The following is a 16,471-nucleotide window of genomic DNA, read 5'->3' as shown; positions in this document are numbered from 1 at the left end:
GCTGGCTTTTTTCCTAATTTTTTTTAATTGCTGGAGACAGTAGCATCCTAGGTCTCTTGAAGTAATAAAACAGCCATGCCCTGTGATTCTGAAAGACTGGTGATTTTTTTCCTGCTACTTTTAGCCTTCCACCCTGGTCAGTTTCATTTGTGCAGGAAGGACATTTCCTTGTTTCACTGCGCTTTATATTTCAGCCGTAATTAATCTCTGCTTCATCTGCCTTTCAGTGTCTTCCGGAGGCCTTATTACATCTCCCGATTCCTTCCTGCTTTGCTCATGCCACGTTTGGTTAGTCTCTTTGTTCTTTTTTTTTTTAGGCAATAAATGCCGTTTTAAAATATTTTAGCCTGTTTTTTTTATAGGCGTACTTCTAAAAATTTAGACACGTATTCGCTGTAAAATATACATTAAGTGGCTTGCTGGCGCAATTCAAAGCCAAAATGAACATTTCTGAATTTATTTCTTTTTTAAAATTGCAGCTCCCTGAAACACCGGACTCTCACATGGCTTTAATAGATGCCCTAAAGAGGTAAAGAAGTTGGACTGGAAACTCTCCTTGCGTCTCTTGGCCGGTTGTTCTTGGCTGCTGTGTTTCCTTTCAGTGCAAGTGCAAGAATATTCCTGTGAGATGGAAAACGGTCTTTGTCTTGTAGTTTTAATTACAGCCCGATTTAAACACGGCTGCGACTCTTGTTTGTGTCTCCTTAAAAACAGGGCTGAGAAGATTCCCCCGAATATGTATTCCAGGTTTATTGAAGAATGTCAGTCTGTGAAAGAGAAGTTCTTACATGGTGAGAGAAATCAGTTTGCCTTGTTTGAGACGCTTCTCGCTTGCATTAGTGTTGTGAAGAGGTTGGCGTTTTCCCAAGTATCCCAGCCATTTTCTGATGTGTGAGCACTGCGGTGTTCTTGGAGATGCACAAGGGGAGCGAGTGCATTACAGTGCTGTGGTGCTGGCTGCTTCTGCAGCATCTGAGCAGCCCTTGGGGGAGGCTGCTGATGCTCAACCGCATGGGGGCGGCGGGAAGACAGATGGTGGTGTTGCCAGTCTGCTGGGTAGCAGGAGGGCTGCGTAAGCACCAGTCTTGTAAAAACTGCTCTGGGGCAGATGCCTTAAAAGGTCTGCTGCTGCTGCCTTCGCAGAGCTCTAGGCCTGTCTGCTTAACGTGAGGCAGTCGGCAAGGGCAAGGTGGCAGCCGTGGCAGCCGCAGTGGCCCAGCAGGGGCCTCTAGTGGCTGCGCGAGTTGCTTTCCGTTGGACACTTGGGCATTAGGCTGTTCTTACTGCTTCGCCTTTGGTTGTGATTCACCTGGAGCCTCAGCGAGAAAGGCAGCCTATAAATGAAGCAAATTAAGAATGAAAGGATTGGATTGTGTTGCCTGAAAGGTAAATGGTTGGGAGCTGTTGCATTTACCCCTGGGAAGCAGAGCAGGATGAACAAACTGTGTTAATGACTGTTCAAAGGCTGTGCATGTTTGTTCAGGAGGAACTTGGGCAAGCGCACAAATTCTAAACCAGATTGACAGAGACGATGCTGTCAGCTATCCCTGATCTCTCCATCTGAAAGGATCTCAAGTGTTGAGAGAGAACCGTTCTTTGCATGGGACCCCACTTAGCGGGATACACTCAGTATAACTATTGGGGTTGCTCAATTAAATTGGTAAGACTTGGTCTTAAACGTGGCAAATCCCAAAGAATGAAACCTTAGTCTGTTGCAGGAAAAACAAAGAATTTTCCTGCCCCTTGAAGGCAGGGATGTGGCTGCATAAGCTTCTGTGGACAAGAGCCCACTTCCTCAGTTGCATGAAGTGTGGCCTCAGTTAGCAAACAGAGGAATTGTAAGCCGGGCAGTAAAAAGCCCCTGAAATGCTTGATCTGCTGCCTGCAGCACTTCTGTGCAAAGGGCTCAGTTGTGTATCAGGCAAGAACAGCCATCACTCGCAGCGCTGGCTACAGGTGTATGTGGAGGGGTGGCTCTCAAGGAAGATTCCTGTCCAGAGAGCTTCTTCTTTGACCCTCTCTGGTTTGCTGAACGGGATGCTGCTCCTTTGGCATAGGAGTTCCTTGGACAGCACATGGCCCCTGTCACTCTCCCCAGTCTGTGCAGAACGGAGACCCAAATGGGCTTTTTCTCCTTCAGCATGGACAGAAGGGAGATCTCTGGCTCTACCCGTGCAGGTTTCTTCAGGCGGCCGATGGATTTTAACTTCTTCATATGGCCACCACTGACAAGAGTTGAAAATCCTCTTTCTTGCCTTCTCCCCTTGGCTGAAACGCGCGTGGCTTCCCCTCTGCAGGTGGCTGTACAGAAACGAAGGCAGGCGATTTCAAGGAGCCCTTGGAACTACTGAAGGCTGAACTTGAAGCCCTGAAACTGCTGGTTACAGACCAAAGCATGCAAGATGGTAAGCGCAAGGAATGAAAGGACAGCCACAGCTGCCTTATGGATTATTTGGGTCTGTACTTTAAGTAGTTAATGAGCCCCACGTACAGTTTCCCTGACCCCTGAAAGCTAGGGGGAAACCTCCCAAATTCTCTGTGACCTTTTGGGGGGGGGCAAGGCAGGAGTGGGTCAGCGGGTGGCCCAGGAGCATTTGTAGCCCCCCTGTCGTCATCTTCAGACGTCGGAATGGACCTGCAACCCTTTTAGCCTTAAAAGGACCAGGCTGGTGGTCTTGGAATTGTGGACGCCCCGTTCAAAACCTGAACAGGACTTAAAAACAGAGTTTGTATTTAAAGGTGGGGACCCAAAGGGTTCAGAACTGGAGGATTTAAACAAAAGAGCGAGAGTGAGAGAGTGAGAGAGTATATCAAGCAGTCCCAAAGTCAGGGTGAAAAGAGAAGGGCGTCTCCTTAGTCTCAGGGCACTCTTGGCATGCTCTCTCTCCTTCACGTGCTCTGAGGACCTGGCAGGAGAAGTCCCACAAGCACTCAGGATTGAATGCCCGCGCCAGAAGATGGCCGCTGTTCTACCTGTTGCCTTTCTCTGCTCCATGCGCCTTTTTCCTCTGGAACTTTTTTAGAGATTCTCCGCTCCCTCGGGAGGAAAACTCCTCACTTTCTTCCTCCTCCCTGCTTCCCCCTTGAAGTCAACCCTCCTTTCTCCCGTCCTGTCAGGCAACCACTCTCTCAACCTCTCTGTGTGCAGATGCCCCCTCCTTCCAGAGCCAGGACCCGCCATGCCGGCGAAAGCATGTCACAAACATTTAAATAATAAATATTTTTCAAGGGTTGCATAGATAACAGGGAACACTCATGTCCTGACGTACATGTGCTGTTGCAAGGCCTCGTGCTCCCCCCATCTCAGCTTGGGGAGCTTGCAGCGGCATCCAAGATGAGCCCAGCTGCTAGGGTGAGTGGGTCAGGGTGGGGTGCCAGGCGAGGAAATGAGTAGTCCAGGCGACCTCAAGTACTTGGCCAAGGCAGTGCTCGTCTCGGCTGAGAGAGACACCCAGGCAAGCTTATTGTCCACTTTGGCACATGAAATGGAGGGCCGGCATAATTTGCTTTAGGTTGCTCGACTACACTTCTAGATCTCAAGTGTGTCCTTGATTGGATCATCAGTTAGATTCTTACTGGGCTGAAATTCCCTCTTCCTTCGGGTGGGGCTAAAGCCCTGCGTAGCTGTGTAGCTGTGTCTGGACATGCTGGCACAATAATTTGTGAGTGTTTTTATTGCTAAGGGGAGTTTGGCTGTCAGGTGTGCCCTGTTGTTGTCTTCTCTCCTTCTCTTTCTTACCTGCAAGCGAACCCACCTTATTTGCTCTTCTCTTCGCCGCAGGTGTGCCGGCCCAGGTGGCTCTGGTCTCTGAGAAACTGGCAGGTGTTCTGAGGTGTAGGAAAGACGAGGACGAAGCCGCATCTCTGAGCCTGAGAATCAAGTTGTGTCTTTCTGTTCCTGAAGTCCGGCAGCAGGATCAAGAGGTCTGTTTGGAGGCCTCTGTTTATAATATCCATAGCCAAGGCAGGTGATGGACAAAATACTAACTTTGTGGACCACAAGAGCAGTCTAGTATCAGGGACTGCAGGACGTGGGTTGGATTTTTGAGTGTTCACTGTATCTCTGTTTCAAAGCACTACCATTACAGTTGCTCATCCAAAGATAATGGGTTTGTAGCCTTCCTCTGGGTCATGTTCATTGTAGTAGGTTCTATTTCCTTTGGGGGCTCCAGTATCAAATTTTGCAGCATCAAAAGATGCCACTTCTCTACCCTTGAATGAGTCGATCAAGGCTGATACGCAGCTTCCTACGCTGAGGCGTCCTGTGGGGCCGTAGAGGCCATTCCTGGTTATGGTTCTGCATGCTGGCCCCAAGCCTATGAAGCTAGTTTTCTGTGTGCAAGAATTTCCTAATGCTCTTTAGTACTAGACAAGTGGTCAATTAGCAACTATTTACAATAGTTTTATAGGACATTTTCCAGCAGTTCTACAGCAGTTAACAGCGTGCTGGGTGCTGCACAGAGCAAATAAATAAATGACCCCATTCCCTGTTCGTAGGCCTTCCAGTCTGCAGAGACAGGGAAGAGGTGCTACGGTTTCCTCCGTGTGTGCGTACGTGGATTTTTGTTGCTTTTTTCAAGGCTGTCATGGGCACTGACGGGCTTCTCCAATTTTTTTTCATGACTAATCAGTTACAATTCCTATGCAGTTCCTGCCTTCACAGGCAAAACACTCCTCTTAGGATTACATGGCAGGGGGGGAATGGGTGATGTCACAGGCGCTCTCCAGTCGCTGCCTGTGTCTGCTTGTACCAGACAGCTCTCCAAGTGGCAGTCTCTCCACCAGCTTGAAAGAATTACATTTTCCCAGCGACAATGTTTTGAATGCTGGAAGAGTGAGACGCCCCTGAAGTAGAAGCATTTCTTAGAAGTGAGACCTTGGGATCCCACCCACTCAAAAGGGCAGAAGCTTTGGGTTTGTTCAGCTGTCAGCTGGTTCCTTGCCAGACCCCATTAGACAACGGCCGTTTCCACACGGCTCCCCGCTGCTTGTAACAACGCGATCTTCCGAGTTGTTACGAGCAGTGGGGAGCCGTGTGGAGACGGCCAACATTAAAGAACCACGGCTCTCATTCTTGATAGTCCTGTGATGGAAACTGCCACAAAAGCATTCCAGCCACAGGTACGGATCCTCTGGAGTAGCCATGTCCATCTCTTTCAGGTTGTCGATCTCTTGCTGACAGCGTTTTGCCAGAATGTAATGGCTGCTTCCTACTTCAGCCCTCCAGATAGGTAAAAAAAATACTTTCTGTGTGTGTTTTTTACTTGGTACAAGGTGGTTAAACAGGTGTATGTTATTTGCACGCCAGCTTTGCTGGGTCAGGCTTCTGTCCTGCAGTCCTCTGACGACGTGGTTTGTGTGCTCTGCAGGCAGGGGGCCTGGCCATCTCTCTTCGTGAAAATGGTTTGTGGACACCAGCAACTCTTGCCTTCCTTGCTGAGCCGGCTCAGCCAACTTATTTATCATCAGGTTGGTGTCCTAAAGCAGCAGGTTGCTGTCTTAAGCAGGCAGCCTGTTGAAGAACAGAACTTCCGTTGGTTCCTCCTCTTGCCTACGTGTTGAGTCCTTGGAATCGACGCTCAAGGGTTTTAAACTCTTGCTTGCCTTAACTAGGGTTTGTTACGTCTGGCTGTTGCAGGGTCCTTCTTTAAGTGATGCACATGCCATAGGCTTGGCTGTCTTTGTGGTTCATTTGAATGAAGCCAAATCCTTAATTCCTGAGGTGGACATCTACTCCTGGGTTCCACACGGGATCACGGCCAGAGGCCTTCCTGTGGCTGAACTCTGGGATCATCTCTTGGCCTGCGAGACAGGAGAATCAGTGGTCTTCTGCATGCGGTAAGCTGTTCTCTCTGTCGAATGTGCCAGAGAATAAATTTTTCCGTAGAATGAAGCCATGATTGCAAGTCTGCAGGCCAGGACTCATCCATCTGACTTCGGGTCACAGCCCAGCCCCTTACTGGCACTTTCTGAAATGACTTGTCTTTCACAGGGGACTCAAGTAATAGCTGGCCCAATAACATTTCTTTTTCTTTCTGCAGGTTTTGTACAGCAGCTGTTTCTTATTCTCTGTGCAAGTTCTCTTCCCTTTCTCACGAGTTCTTATGCACCTCACTTCACCCTGGTTTTTTAAAAAAGGTAAGTTTTGGCGGGGAGGAAACCATGATTATCCGGCACTCAGTCAAGATCGAGCTTTAACCCATTTTTGTTCTTGGGTGTTTTCATGCTGCTAAGTTGCAGTTCGTATCCCAAACTTTTTCTGGGTGATGGCTCAGGTTTCTGAAGAGAGTGAAGCTGCTTTAGCTGTTCCATTTTCTCAAAAAAAAAGCCTCTGCTTTTGTAATTTTTCATGGTTTCTTGTGTTCCGGTATCCTTAGTTAGGGTACTTGATAATCCGAAGATTGTTGAGTGGAGGAGGAATGTAGGGAGTGGTGTAAATCGGGTCCTGCCATGTTGCCAGGTTAACCAATGGTGTCGCCTGCCTACTAGAATAGAGGAGATAATCAATACAGAAGATGGAACCTAGCAGGGGAATTTAATCGTCTGCTGGAGCTTGCACCAATATTGTCCCCTCTGCTGTAATGCAGAATCCAGGATGACCTGATAAGACCCCAAAGGTTTGCAAGCCTCACTGGGTTATCTGGTTAGGTCCCCAGGACCTCAGCCTTAAATAGGAAAAAACATACAGATTTTATTTTTTAAAACAAGCGCAGATCAAATGTTTATGGCCCTCTGTCCTTAGTTAAGGACTGTTGCCAAGATGAGGCTCCAGCAGTCACTCTCCCTATTAAAATAAAAAGGCCGCGCTTCCCTTTGCCTGCTCCCCAGCCAGCTGAGAAGGTCCTGATTGGCCTGGCAGCTTCCTGTTGCTGCTGGCATAGAGGATTTGCAGTCTTCCCTCTGGTCCTGCTGAGGCACTCTTCCCATCTCGCTAGGCAGACTCAGCCACAGATCTTCCAGCCTCTTCCTCGCCTCTCCGTCCTCTCCTCCGGCCTCTCCTCGATGGCGAATCCTCCTTGCCTTCTGCCTCATTCTCACTCAACTCTCGGAAGGCCTCGGCTGGTCACCCTCCTAAAGACCTTTTGCCTTCCAGCTGCTTCTCTCAACTATATCCTCTCCCAAAGCTTCCACTCAGTCGGCTGCTGACACTTGCTCAAGTCTTGTTCTCATTGGCTCTGGAATACAGACCTTAGGAGCCCCTTTAGATCATCCCTCCTCATTGAAAACCTGTCCTGAGCTTGGAAGCTCTTTAGCGACCTGATGCCAACCTCCCCTCGGCAACAGTCACTTGCTTCGCCAACTGAACATGCAGTGTTACAGTTTTAAACCCTCCTACTATCCCATTACGGAACCTCTGTACATAAACAAAATAACAGTAACATATAACTTTATTACAAAGAGTATTCGTTTTCCTTCATGGGCAGCTCCGTTCTCTGCAGTTCCTTAATGCACCTTGGGGGTAGTCACTGTCGCCTCGTGCTGTTTCCTTTTGTAGCTCCAGTACGTTGTGCCACGGCTCAGTGTAGAAGCCCGAGGAACTGGTTGTGAAGGAGACGTGGCGGAGTATCCTTGGAAGTCTTTATTCCACCCCACCCTCCGCAATCAGAAAGCTGCCCTCTGTTTGTGGAAGCAAACACGCTTTAAAAAACTCTTGCAAGAGAAAACATTCCAGGTAAAGTTCCCTAATTGCCCGCAAAGCATGCTTTAAAGCTCCAATTGCATCTGGCACAGACATTGTCCTTCTGCCTAGATCCAACCGATCTGGGCCACTGTAACCTTGAGACGTGACTGTTACGGGGCACAGCTCGTAACTTCAGTCAGCGTGGAATAAACGTTGCCATTTGAGCCACCTGGCACCCACTGGCCCCAAGAGTTCATGCCTGCCAGCTGCCCAAGAGAGCTGAGAGTGGAAGAGCTGCTTCAGAGTTACCCGGCCGTTAATAATAGAGGCCATGTGTGTGCAGTGTAAATGCTGCCTCATTTGAACTGGTGCATGCATCTGTTCCAAAGTCCCAGCAGTTGGGGCTGCCTCCCTGTGTGCTGTTCCCAGTGGAATAGGGGGCATGGATGAAAAGGGCAGAGAAGAGACAAGACATTTGGGGGGTGCAAGGCATGTAAAGTTCTAGAGGCTCAGGCAAACACCTCCACTTATGCCTGAAAGACTTGGGAATGGGCTGGGCTTCATGGGAGGGAACGGCTGCTGTTCTGGTTCTGGGGTCTTGCTGTTTTATCTTGTGCATGACTCTGCCCTTTTTACAGCTGACCCTCCGGGAGTGGCTGCTGATGGAACTAGGAGTCCATCCGGATGAAGATGTCCTGTCTGCTTCTGAAAGGTGGGTGCAGGGAAGTCCTGTTGAAGCTACAGCCCTGAACGAGGCCGGCGGTGGCCCCAGCACTTCTCCTCCATCGTAGAGTGCAGGCAAACAGCCGGCCGCATTCAGCTCCTGCGCTAGCAGGAGGGTGCTTGCACGAGAGACACGGAAGCATCTTCTGCTTTCTCTTGGGACTGCCAAGTGTGCTTGCAAATGTACTGTGGCTCAGGGTGTTGCACAGGCTGCTTTCCGCTGGGGTTCAGGGACGTGGATCCCTCTTCCTACAGGCTGCTTGGGGTCCCCCACAGATGAGGTCAGCCTTTCCTCAGGGAGCTGGCCTGTCCCTGCTAAAGTGTTGGAAGAGACATTTAGAACTGGAGAAGTATTGCAGGGTGAAGGTTTGCATTGACACCACAGAGATGCGTGAAAGAAGAGTGCCGTCTCACTCGTGAAAACGCCCTCTGGATCTTTCCAGAGGCCCAGGTGTGACTCTCTCTTTCTTGAGGTCAAAGTCAGTGTGGGTCGTAGCCCAAATAATGCAGGAGTCCCCCCCCTCCCCCCTTCCTTTCTCTCCTACACCCCAATACCAGAAAGCGTCAGAGTCCAGCCTTCCCAAGCTAGCCCTGAGCAGATTCCCCGGCATTCTTCTTGTTCTGCTTGGGTGATGTGACGACACTCCAGGCTGTTCTGTATTTCCAGGCAGGAGTTCCATTACTGGGCCTTGTATCAGCAATATCTGCCTGCCTCTGCTGCTGCCGGAGGCTGCGAGGGAGACCTGCGAGAGGCGTGTGCTGTTCTTATTGGCACGGTCTTGGATTTCTGCCAGAAGTAAGCAGTCTCACAGGTGGCTTCCCTTGTGCAAAGAATCTGGTTAAGTTACTTCTAAGGCTGACTCTTCGTCGGTGGTTCGGTTGCTCCTTCTACAAGCTGGATTCTAGCTCAGTCTGTGTTTGCGTGTGTTTTGCACTCACAACGAATCTGTAATACTGCACCACAGTTGAGGTTCCCTCCTACGCATTAAAACAAATACACCCAAAGAATTCACTTAATTAAGAGAAATCAGGTTTATCAATATTATATTCTTACATTATAGGAAAGATGGACTTCTCATTAGACAATGGGAGAGAAATGTGGGAACCTGCTGTGAGAAATCCTTTCAGTATACCTTCACCTCTAAATTTCTCTGGTGCAAATGCCATTAATTTTTCTTATGCCTTCAGAGATTTTAGGGACTTGACAAAAGACAGTCCTGTGATTGGTAATTAATTGCCTCTAATTCCAGGTCCGAGTTGTCCAACTGCCGCCGCTTAGAGAATCCAAAATGTTCCGTTCCCTGCAGGAGAGGAAGCCCTGAGATTCATTGCCGATTGCAGGTGCCACGACCCTCGAGCGCTTTTCCTTCTCCTTTAAGCCTTTGCCTCTTTCACTGTTCATGTCCTTTCAGTGCGTGGAATTCTGGCCAAGTGCAAAGCTGCTTTCGACGTCATTAAGCAGCCAGTCCGTCTTACAGCCTGCTCTATTGGCTGCCCCATGCAGTCCCCACTCATGGTGCCTGCTGCAGGCCGTCCCAGATGCTTTGTTGATAATTGCACATGCGCATGTAGTATCTTCATGAGTGCGGGGGGGGGGGCAGCATGCCAGCAGCTCTCACAGGCCAAAGAGATGGGCACCTGGTTATTAGCTAAGAGAGGGAAAGGTTTGGAGGGCTGATTAGAGAGGCTGAGTAGCCAACTTGTGGAGGAACAGAACCAGACAGGACCGCAGTTGCTGTGCAGGCGGGTGTTCTGTTGCGCTACAGTCCGGATGTTTGAAAGCTCCTCCCGTTACTGCATTGGTGAGTTCCAAGGCAGCAGCCCCCGGGGTCAGGGCTGTATGGCCACCCCTCGCGAGGCGCTTCCTCCTCTCTGCCAGTTGTGCAAAGCCACCGTGTGAGCCAGCTGCTGTTCCCATTGCAGGAGATGCTGCTGGAGGTGGAACTGGAGCGCAGGAGAGCCCCGCCCGACAGCCGCGTGGCTGAGGAGCACTTCCTCTTCAGGACTCTCCGGGAACGGACAAAAGCTCTGGGGGCCGAGTCTGCCGAGGCGGAGAGGCTGCTCAGGCAGCAGGAGCTGCTCCTTCAGACGAGGTAAAAGCGCAGCCGTCTCCGGCAAGTGACAAAGCAGCTCTTAAAAACACAACGGTCTGGAGAAACCCAGCGTCTTGCAAGAGTCGCTTTTGGCAGGACTCGGAGCAAGCTGGATTCGCGCGCCCCCCCCCCCCCCGGTTCATGTGCCCCTTGGCAGTCTGTGTGGGTCTGCAGCAAAGCCGTTTGACTCGCAATGAAAGAGAGAGTGAGGGTTGTTTGGTTTTCCCTTAGGGTTCTCTTGGGTCTCCCTCCCTCACTGCTCATCACAGCCCAGCGGAAAGGGAAGGAAATCGCCCTGGACTGCGAGGACTTCTTCTCTTTCGTGAACGCAGAACTGGTGCGTCCTGGTCTCGTGAGGATAGTGGCAGCTGCTCCAGGCAACCCTTGTGGCCACCTGGGAGTATCGTCACATTTTCACACCTTCTAGGCCTTTTTTCCTTTTCACCTGCGAGAATGAGCCTTGATGAACAGCGACAGCCTGTTCCACCGTCAGCCATGCCCAAAGCCACGTTGACACAGGGGTGTTGCCAACGGGGCTGCCGGCCTTTTGTGCTATTGTGCCAGCCACTCTTAACCTGGGGGAGCAGAGGAAATGCGGGGGGGGGGGGGGGCGCAAATTAAGTGTTAATTTATCAACTGAATGTAAAGTTTCCAGTCCCAGCTCTAGCTTTTATGGGGGGGCTAACTCCGCCCTGCTTGCTATGACGACTGTCTTGACTTGGGAGCGGGAGGTGCCTGAGAGGGGGTGTGGAATGGAGACTCGCTTTCCTGGCAGGGGATGGGGAGAGAGTTCAGCATACTGGGAACTGCTGTGTTGGATTACATGGAAATACTCCCTTCTTCCTGTCCATTCCCTTCTGAATAATGTCTTCTGAATGCCGTTACAGAAGAACATCTGCAGCAGAGGCTATGCACTCTCCTATGACATCACGGCTCACTTCTTCAGGGTAACTCCTAACCTGTTCCAAAGGCTACATTTTTCTCCCATCATGGAAGCAGTTTTAGTTCTCAGACACCTTGATCACCTGTGCCATTAAGAGTTTTGGAAAAGTGGGGAACTCACAAGGACTTGAGGGGTCCACACCATTTCCTTAATTTCTCTCCTGCCTGCAGCCCCCAATATTTTCTCTGTTTCCTTCTCCCCCTGCTCGCTACCAGCCTTCCTGTATCTGCCCCCATATCTTCAACATTGTTTATTATTGAGTTCCTTCATTAATACCCCACCTTTCTACCCATGAGGATCTAAAGCAGCTTATATCGTTCTCTGCTTCATGTTATTCTCACAACAACTGTGAATTAGATTAGGGTGAGATAGAGTTAACTGGCCCAAGGTCACCCAGCAGGCTTCTATGACAGAGTGGGGAATCAAACCCGGCTCTCCAGATTAGAATCCCCTGCTCTTAACCACTACAGCAAACTGGCTCTCTTGGAAGTCACATGATAGCAAGTTGCCCAGTAATTGGTACTGGATCTGGACCCAGTGGGTCCTCCCTAAAGGCCAAAACAGCCCTGGAAAGGGCCCTGCTCCCTCCTCTTCTGACAGAAACCAAGGCTTGAAGGATGGCAGTACTGTTGTTGCCTGGCAACCCCCACAATGAGAACTGAAGGCATTCATTTCTTAAAGCTACAGGAACTGTTTCTATCCTGTGGGGTGGGCTTAACCCTCAGATTAATTTTTTTTTAGATTTCAGTTTTTTTTGTTGCAAACCTGGAGCTTTGTCAGGTTTGTAGAGAGATCTGTTTTGCCTGTTCACGGCTCCAGTCTCTGGATTCAAGCATTCATAAGTTTGGCCATGTTGAAAACTAGCTATATTGATGTGCCTTGCTCACTCTCTATGTATGTGTTGCTTTGCGGTGGTAGTGGTAGAGGAGTGGCTGATGGAAGTGAAATGTACCTGAGATTCAAAGAGGGAAGGGAAGGGAAGGGATGAGAAGTATGGCTGAGACCTCTTGGAAGCCGTGCTGGGATCCAGGTGATCTATGCAGAAGCCCATTCCTGGTGCAGAAACATTGCCCTGATGGGTCTCATCCTCTCATAACTGGAGCTTGCGTTATCAAGAGGGGACTCGCCTGCAGCCCCCGTTTGCATCAGGGGAGCACACGTAGGGGGGGTGCTGCATCCAAGTGACCTTGCCGTCCCTTAGGGCCTGCTGAGTGCCAGTTTGGAGTGCCGCCAGTCCGCGCAGGAGGTGACTGCCGTTCTCGCGTCCTGTCAAGCAAGGTGTCCTATACTCCTTTGCTCTGCAGCGGTAAGAGTCCTGTCCTTTTGGTTTTCTGGCTTGCCTCCGGGAACTTTTCTCCAGGCCTTTGGGTTTCAGTGCAGTACAAACCACAGTAACATTTACTCCGGGGCTCAAATGTTTATGGCAGCATTTCTTGGACATTCTTAAGGAGTACTTTTAACAGCCAGGCCCCGAGTGGATGCTGTGCTTAAAGCACTTGAATTCTGGGCTCAGATGAAACTAACAAGCTCTCTTTTAAAAATGCCCTGATTACTTGTAGCTTGTTTTTAACAAAAATCGGCCTGTCCTGTTTTGCCTTCCCAGGTTTCTCATCCAGCTCGCCTTGGCCAGTTGTGCAGCATTTCATAATCCTAGCAGGCTTGCTGGCTGAAATTAATGTTACCTGCAAGAGTGACTGTTCCTAAGCCCGCAGTGTGGTTTGGGGATATACGCCTTGCTGCAGTAACGGTTTGCCTCCCTTTTGTAAGAGTGGAGGCCGAGGATAATGGCTAACTGCTGTTTGCCTGGCTCCCTTCAGCGATGGTGGCGGAAGCTGGAGGCTGTGCTCTGCTCCGAGTGGAAGAGACTTTTCACAGTGCCGCTTGCGCAGGGCTTGCAGAGGCTTGAGGAGAGGCAGCGCTCTGTCAACAGGTCAGTCCCTGAAACTGCCAGCCTGTGACCCCAGCCACTGTGGGGGGCTTGCCTGGCTCCCCCCCCCCCCAGCTACAAGGAGCTGGCCGCTTCAGTTTTCTTCCGTTCTTGGCTCCTTTTAGTTCTCGCCTTGTTCAAGGGCTGCGGACCTCCCCCCTCCGCCCCCAACTGCCTTTTTTGTCTCTCGACAACCCTCAAGCCCCATGAAACCTTTAAGATGGCTGAGCATCGCTGCCTTGAACACAAGAAGCTGCCTTGTCCTGCGTCATACCCTTGTTCTGTCAAGGCCGGTCCTTTCTCCTCTGAGTGGCAGCATCTCTCCAGGGTCCCCCAGCAGAGCTCCTTTGCATCACCCACCGCCTGATCCTTTTATCTGGAGATGCTGCAGGCTGAAGTTGCAAAGCGGACATTCTAGCCCTGCCCGGCACCTCCACTCCTCTGCCATATTGATACCTTGCTTTGTTTCCTAGCTTCCTCTCGTCAGAAACATCTCTGGTCTTTGATGTACCCTGGATTTCTGCTGCTTTCCTCCATTTCACTGTTCAGCAGCAAGCAGCACATGACAAAACAGGAGAGGCACTGAACAGGCTGGGGCCCGGAGCAGAGCAAGTACGGGATGCAACTTCGCAGTGTGTGGTTGGGGGGAGGGGAGGTTGTTAGTACTGAGATGAAAGGAAGCTGGTGATGCAGAGGAGCTCTGCTGGGAGAAGGGTGGACCAGCAGCCAAGGGGGGGGTGTTATTGATGAATGCAATGTGGAGTTTTGAGGCGACAGATTATTATTTATTACTTCATGTTAAATGTTTGTCTGGCAACTGGCAGCTCCTGTTGTGCCTCCTCTTCTTGTCAGTCGTGGATTTCATCTCGGCGAGGCTAGCCCCACAGGTCAGTCTGGGCCTCAAAATGGCGGGGTGGGGGTGGGAATAGTTAACTCCCCTGGCCTGGGCGGGTTGCTTTATTCACTTGCATAATATGGCTACGCTCGCATGTGCTTGCACGTTACACTCAATCTCGCTCATCCTGAAAAGAAATCTTCCAGGGCAGGAGGCTCCTTTGGTGCCAGAGGGCTGAACAGAGGCCGAGGGACAGACACAGCTTGCCTCGCCGGGCATTCATGGCTGCTCTGCATGGCTTGTAAGTAATTGTTCTGGTGGTCACCAGTCATTAAGTTGGGCGTGTGTGTGTTTTGTAATTTGTAGGAAGGGATGGATGTGCCCACGGCCTTGGGCTGGAGCTCTAAGATAGCCCAGCTGCTGGAAGATCAAGGCGTGGACTGGCTGGCTCCTTTCCATTCAGGAGGGACAGGTAAGAGACTTCTGCCTCTAGGACAATTCTCAGTGCAGAGCTAATAGCCAAGTTCACTGTCTCTCCCCCCCCACCCCCACTGCAGAGGATGACCCTTGTCGAATCCTGCATAGCGCTGTGTCAGATCAGCACCTGAAGCACCTGCCAGTGGCCTTCTACAGGTAAATTTCACAGCTGTTTTCTGTATGTAGCGAGGAAATCAAGGAAGAACGTTCCGTTGTCAAATGCAATCTAGCACTTGCTTACTGACTAGTATTCGTGACCATCTCCTTCCCCTGCCTCCGTCTCTAATTCAGTTCTCTGCCTTGCCACCCGTCATCCAAACCTCGTATCAAAGGCTGGATTCAGAAGACCAGAATTGCCCTTAGGAGCCTGGCAAACCTCTCAAGTGGCCGTCCTCCTGCCAGTAGTCAGAGAGGCGCCACGTGAGAGTTTGTAGCCGTGGTACGACTTGGCTCACCCCCTGCCTCCCTCAGCACCTGGAGAGGAGACCCCCCCCCCCAGTGGCTCTCATTACTGTTCTCTGGGTGGTGCTCCTCTAATCCTTTTGTATTTAAAAAAAGGCTGTTTGTGCTCATTAGCACTAGAGGATCTCGGGGCACCGAGTTCCATAGTGGTCTGTAGAGTTGCCTCCTTTCCTCTCTTTGAATCTCGCCCCTCTCTTCCGTTATCCCACAACCCAGTTCGGACGATCCAAAATGCAGGACTCGGCTTGACCCTCCTGCACCCCTCCAGTTCAGTTTGCGCCTTGTATTTCCTTCCCCAGCCTCCTCTTCACCTTGCGCCCAGAGCGACTGATCAGACAGCAGCAGACATTCCTGTACGTGGCCGTCGACATGTACACGCAGTTGCTGCAGCTCTTCATGGAAGGGACGGCGGTGGCCAGACTGGACCCGCGGGAATCACGCACACGTGACGGGGAGCCTGTGAGCAAGCAGTGCCCCTCCCTTATGTGGCTGTAAACTTGGGGCCCTCGTTCTTGTGTCTGCCAGCAATCCCTGACCCCCTTGTCTCTTCCCTAGGAGGATCCTTTGGCCAAGATACAAGCAGCGCGGCAGTTCCTGGTTCGGGCGATCCCACAGTGTCCTCTGGGGAGCTTCTCCCGCCTCCATCAGGTACGCGAGGACACCCTGTCTCTTTTCGGTCCGACCACCGTCTTCAGACATCTGAAATGAAGGGCAGCTGGACCAGAGATGCTCGCCCTGCATGCAAGTGCAGCAGAAGGAAAGCAGGCGTGAATCATCCAGCATCAGTCTTTTGGGATGGGCATGGGTGCAGTTGCCACATATTCAGCGTCTGTTTAGAGAGAAAGCAAAACCCAAGCTTGTGAACCTAGGAGGAAGACTCACGCAGATACAGGGCAAACAAACCAGGAGGAACGGAGAAGAGCTGAGCCACAGGTGGCTCTGACTGTACCACGGGAGCGCCGTTTCCTGCAGAGGTCTCTTCCAGCCCTTCCATCTGGGGTGCCAAGGATTGAGCCTGGGCCCCCAAAACTCTGCACATCTGTGTCTAACTCCTGGCTGATACTTCCGTCAGTTCTGTCCGTGCTTGACCCGCTTGAGTTTGTAACTAGCTAACGGGGGGCTATCTCAAATCTGTATTTCTCACACATCCATTTTAATGCCACTGCTTCCTGCGTGCTGCTCTCAGAATCCCGTTTGGGCTTGCTCTTAGACACGCTCTAGCTGCGCCCCATTCAGAGTTCAGCCTTGCTAAGCCAGTGGCCCCATGAACAGCAGAGGGCTGTCTTGCCCAGAAGGCGGAATCCTTGGAGGAAGCTGTAGCCATGAGCTCAGCAGGTGGCCTTGGGTCAGCCCCTCCTCTCAGCCCAGCTCCTCAGCTGCATTGTGGGGA

At 51.0% G+C, this 16,471-nt stretch overlaps 1 protein-coding gene across 4 annotated transcripts in view; it reads left to right on the top strand.

The window, feature by feature from the left end:
* The window catches only part of FANCA (FA complementation group A), a 33,668-nt gene that overhangs the window by 16,806 nt on the left and 391 nt on the right, over window positions 1-16,471 (top strand). For 3 of the 4 annotated variants that reach the window (XM_055000360.1, XM_055000359.1, XM_055000361.1), the window contains 24 exons: window positions 228-288; window positions 480-529; window positions 715-791; window positions 2,298-2,405; window positions 3,782-3,924; window positions 5,161-5,231; window positions 5,370-5,469; window positions 5,639-5,838; window positions 6,042-6,138; window positions 7,496-7,672; window positions 8,260-8,333; window positions 9,012-9,140; window positions 9,595-9,685; window positions 10,268-10,437; window positions 10,669-10,774; window positions 11,325-11,384; window positions 12,582-12,686; window positions 13,198-13,310; window positions 13,781-13,919; window positions 14,132-14,194; window positions 14,509-14,614; window positions 14,700-14,775; window positions 15,381-15,540; window positions 15,637-15,729. In XM_055000360.1, coding sequence (XP_054856335.1) covers window positions 228-288; window positions 480-529; window positions 715-791; window positions 2,298-2,405; window positions 3,782-3,924; window positions 5,161-5,231; window positions 5,370-5,469; window positions 5,639-5,838; window positions 6,042-6,138; window positions 7,496-7,672; window positions 8,260-8,333; window positions 9,012-9,140; window positions 9,595-9,685; window positions 10,268-10,437; window positions 10,669-10,774; window positions 11,325-11,384; window positions 12,582-12,686; window positions 13,198-13,310; window positions 13,781-13,919; window positions 14,132-14,194; window positions 14,509-14,614; window positions 14,700-14,775; window positions 15,381-15,540; window positions 15,637-15,729 — 2,569 coding nt within the window. Of the gene's footprint in view, window positions 1-227; window positions 289-479; window positions 530-714; window positions 792-2,297; window positions 2,406-3,781; window positions 3,925-5,160; window positions 5,232-5,369; window positions 5,470-5,638; window positions 5,839-6,041; window positions 6,139-7,495; window positions 7,673-8,259; window positions 8,334-9,011; window positions 9,141-9,594; window positions 9,686-10,267; window positions 10,438-10,668; window positions 10,775-11,324; window positions 11,385-12,581; window positions 12,687-12,983; window positions 13,156-13,197; window positions 13,311-13,780; window positions 13,920-14,131; window positions 14,195-14,508; window positions 14,615-14,699; window positions 14,776-15,380; window positions 15,541-15,636; window positions 15,730-16,471 lie in introns of those variants that run through there. The other variant, XM_055000363.1, reaches the window with a different exon arrangement.

Source organism: Eublepharis macularius, chromosome 16 (assembly GCF_028583425.1).
Source record: "Eublepharis macularius isolate TG4126 chromosome 16, MPM_Emac_v1.0, whole genome shotgun sequence".
NCBI classification, from domain to species: Eukaryota; Metazoa; Chordata; class Lepidosauria; order Squamata; family Eublepharidae; genus Eublepharis; species Eublepharis macularius.
Note: the sequence above shows the minus strand (reverse complement) of the source record. Positions and strands in the feature narration are given on the sequence as shown.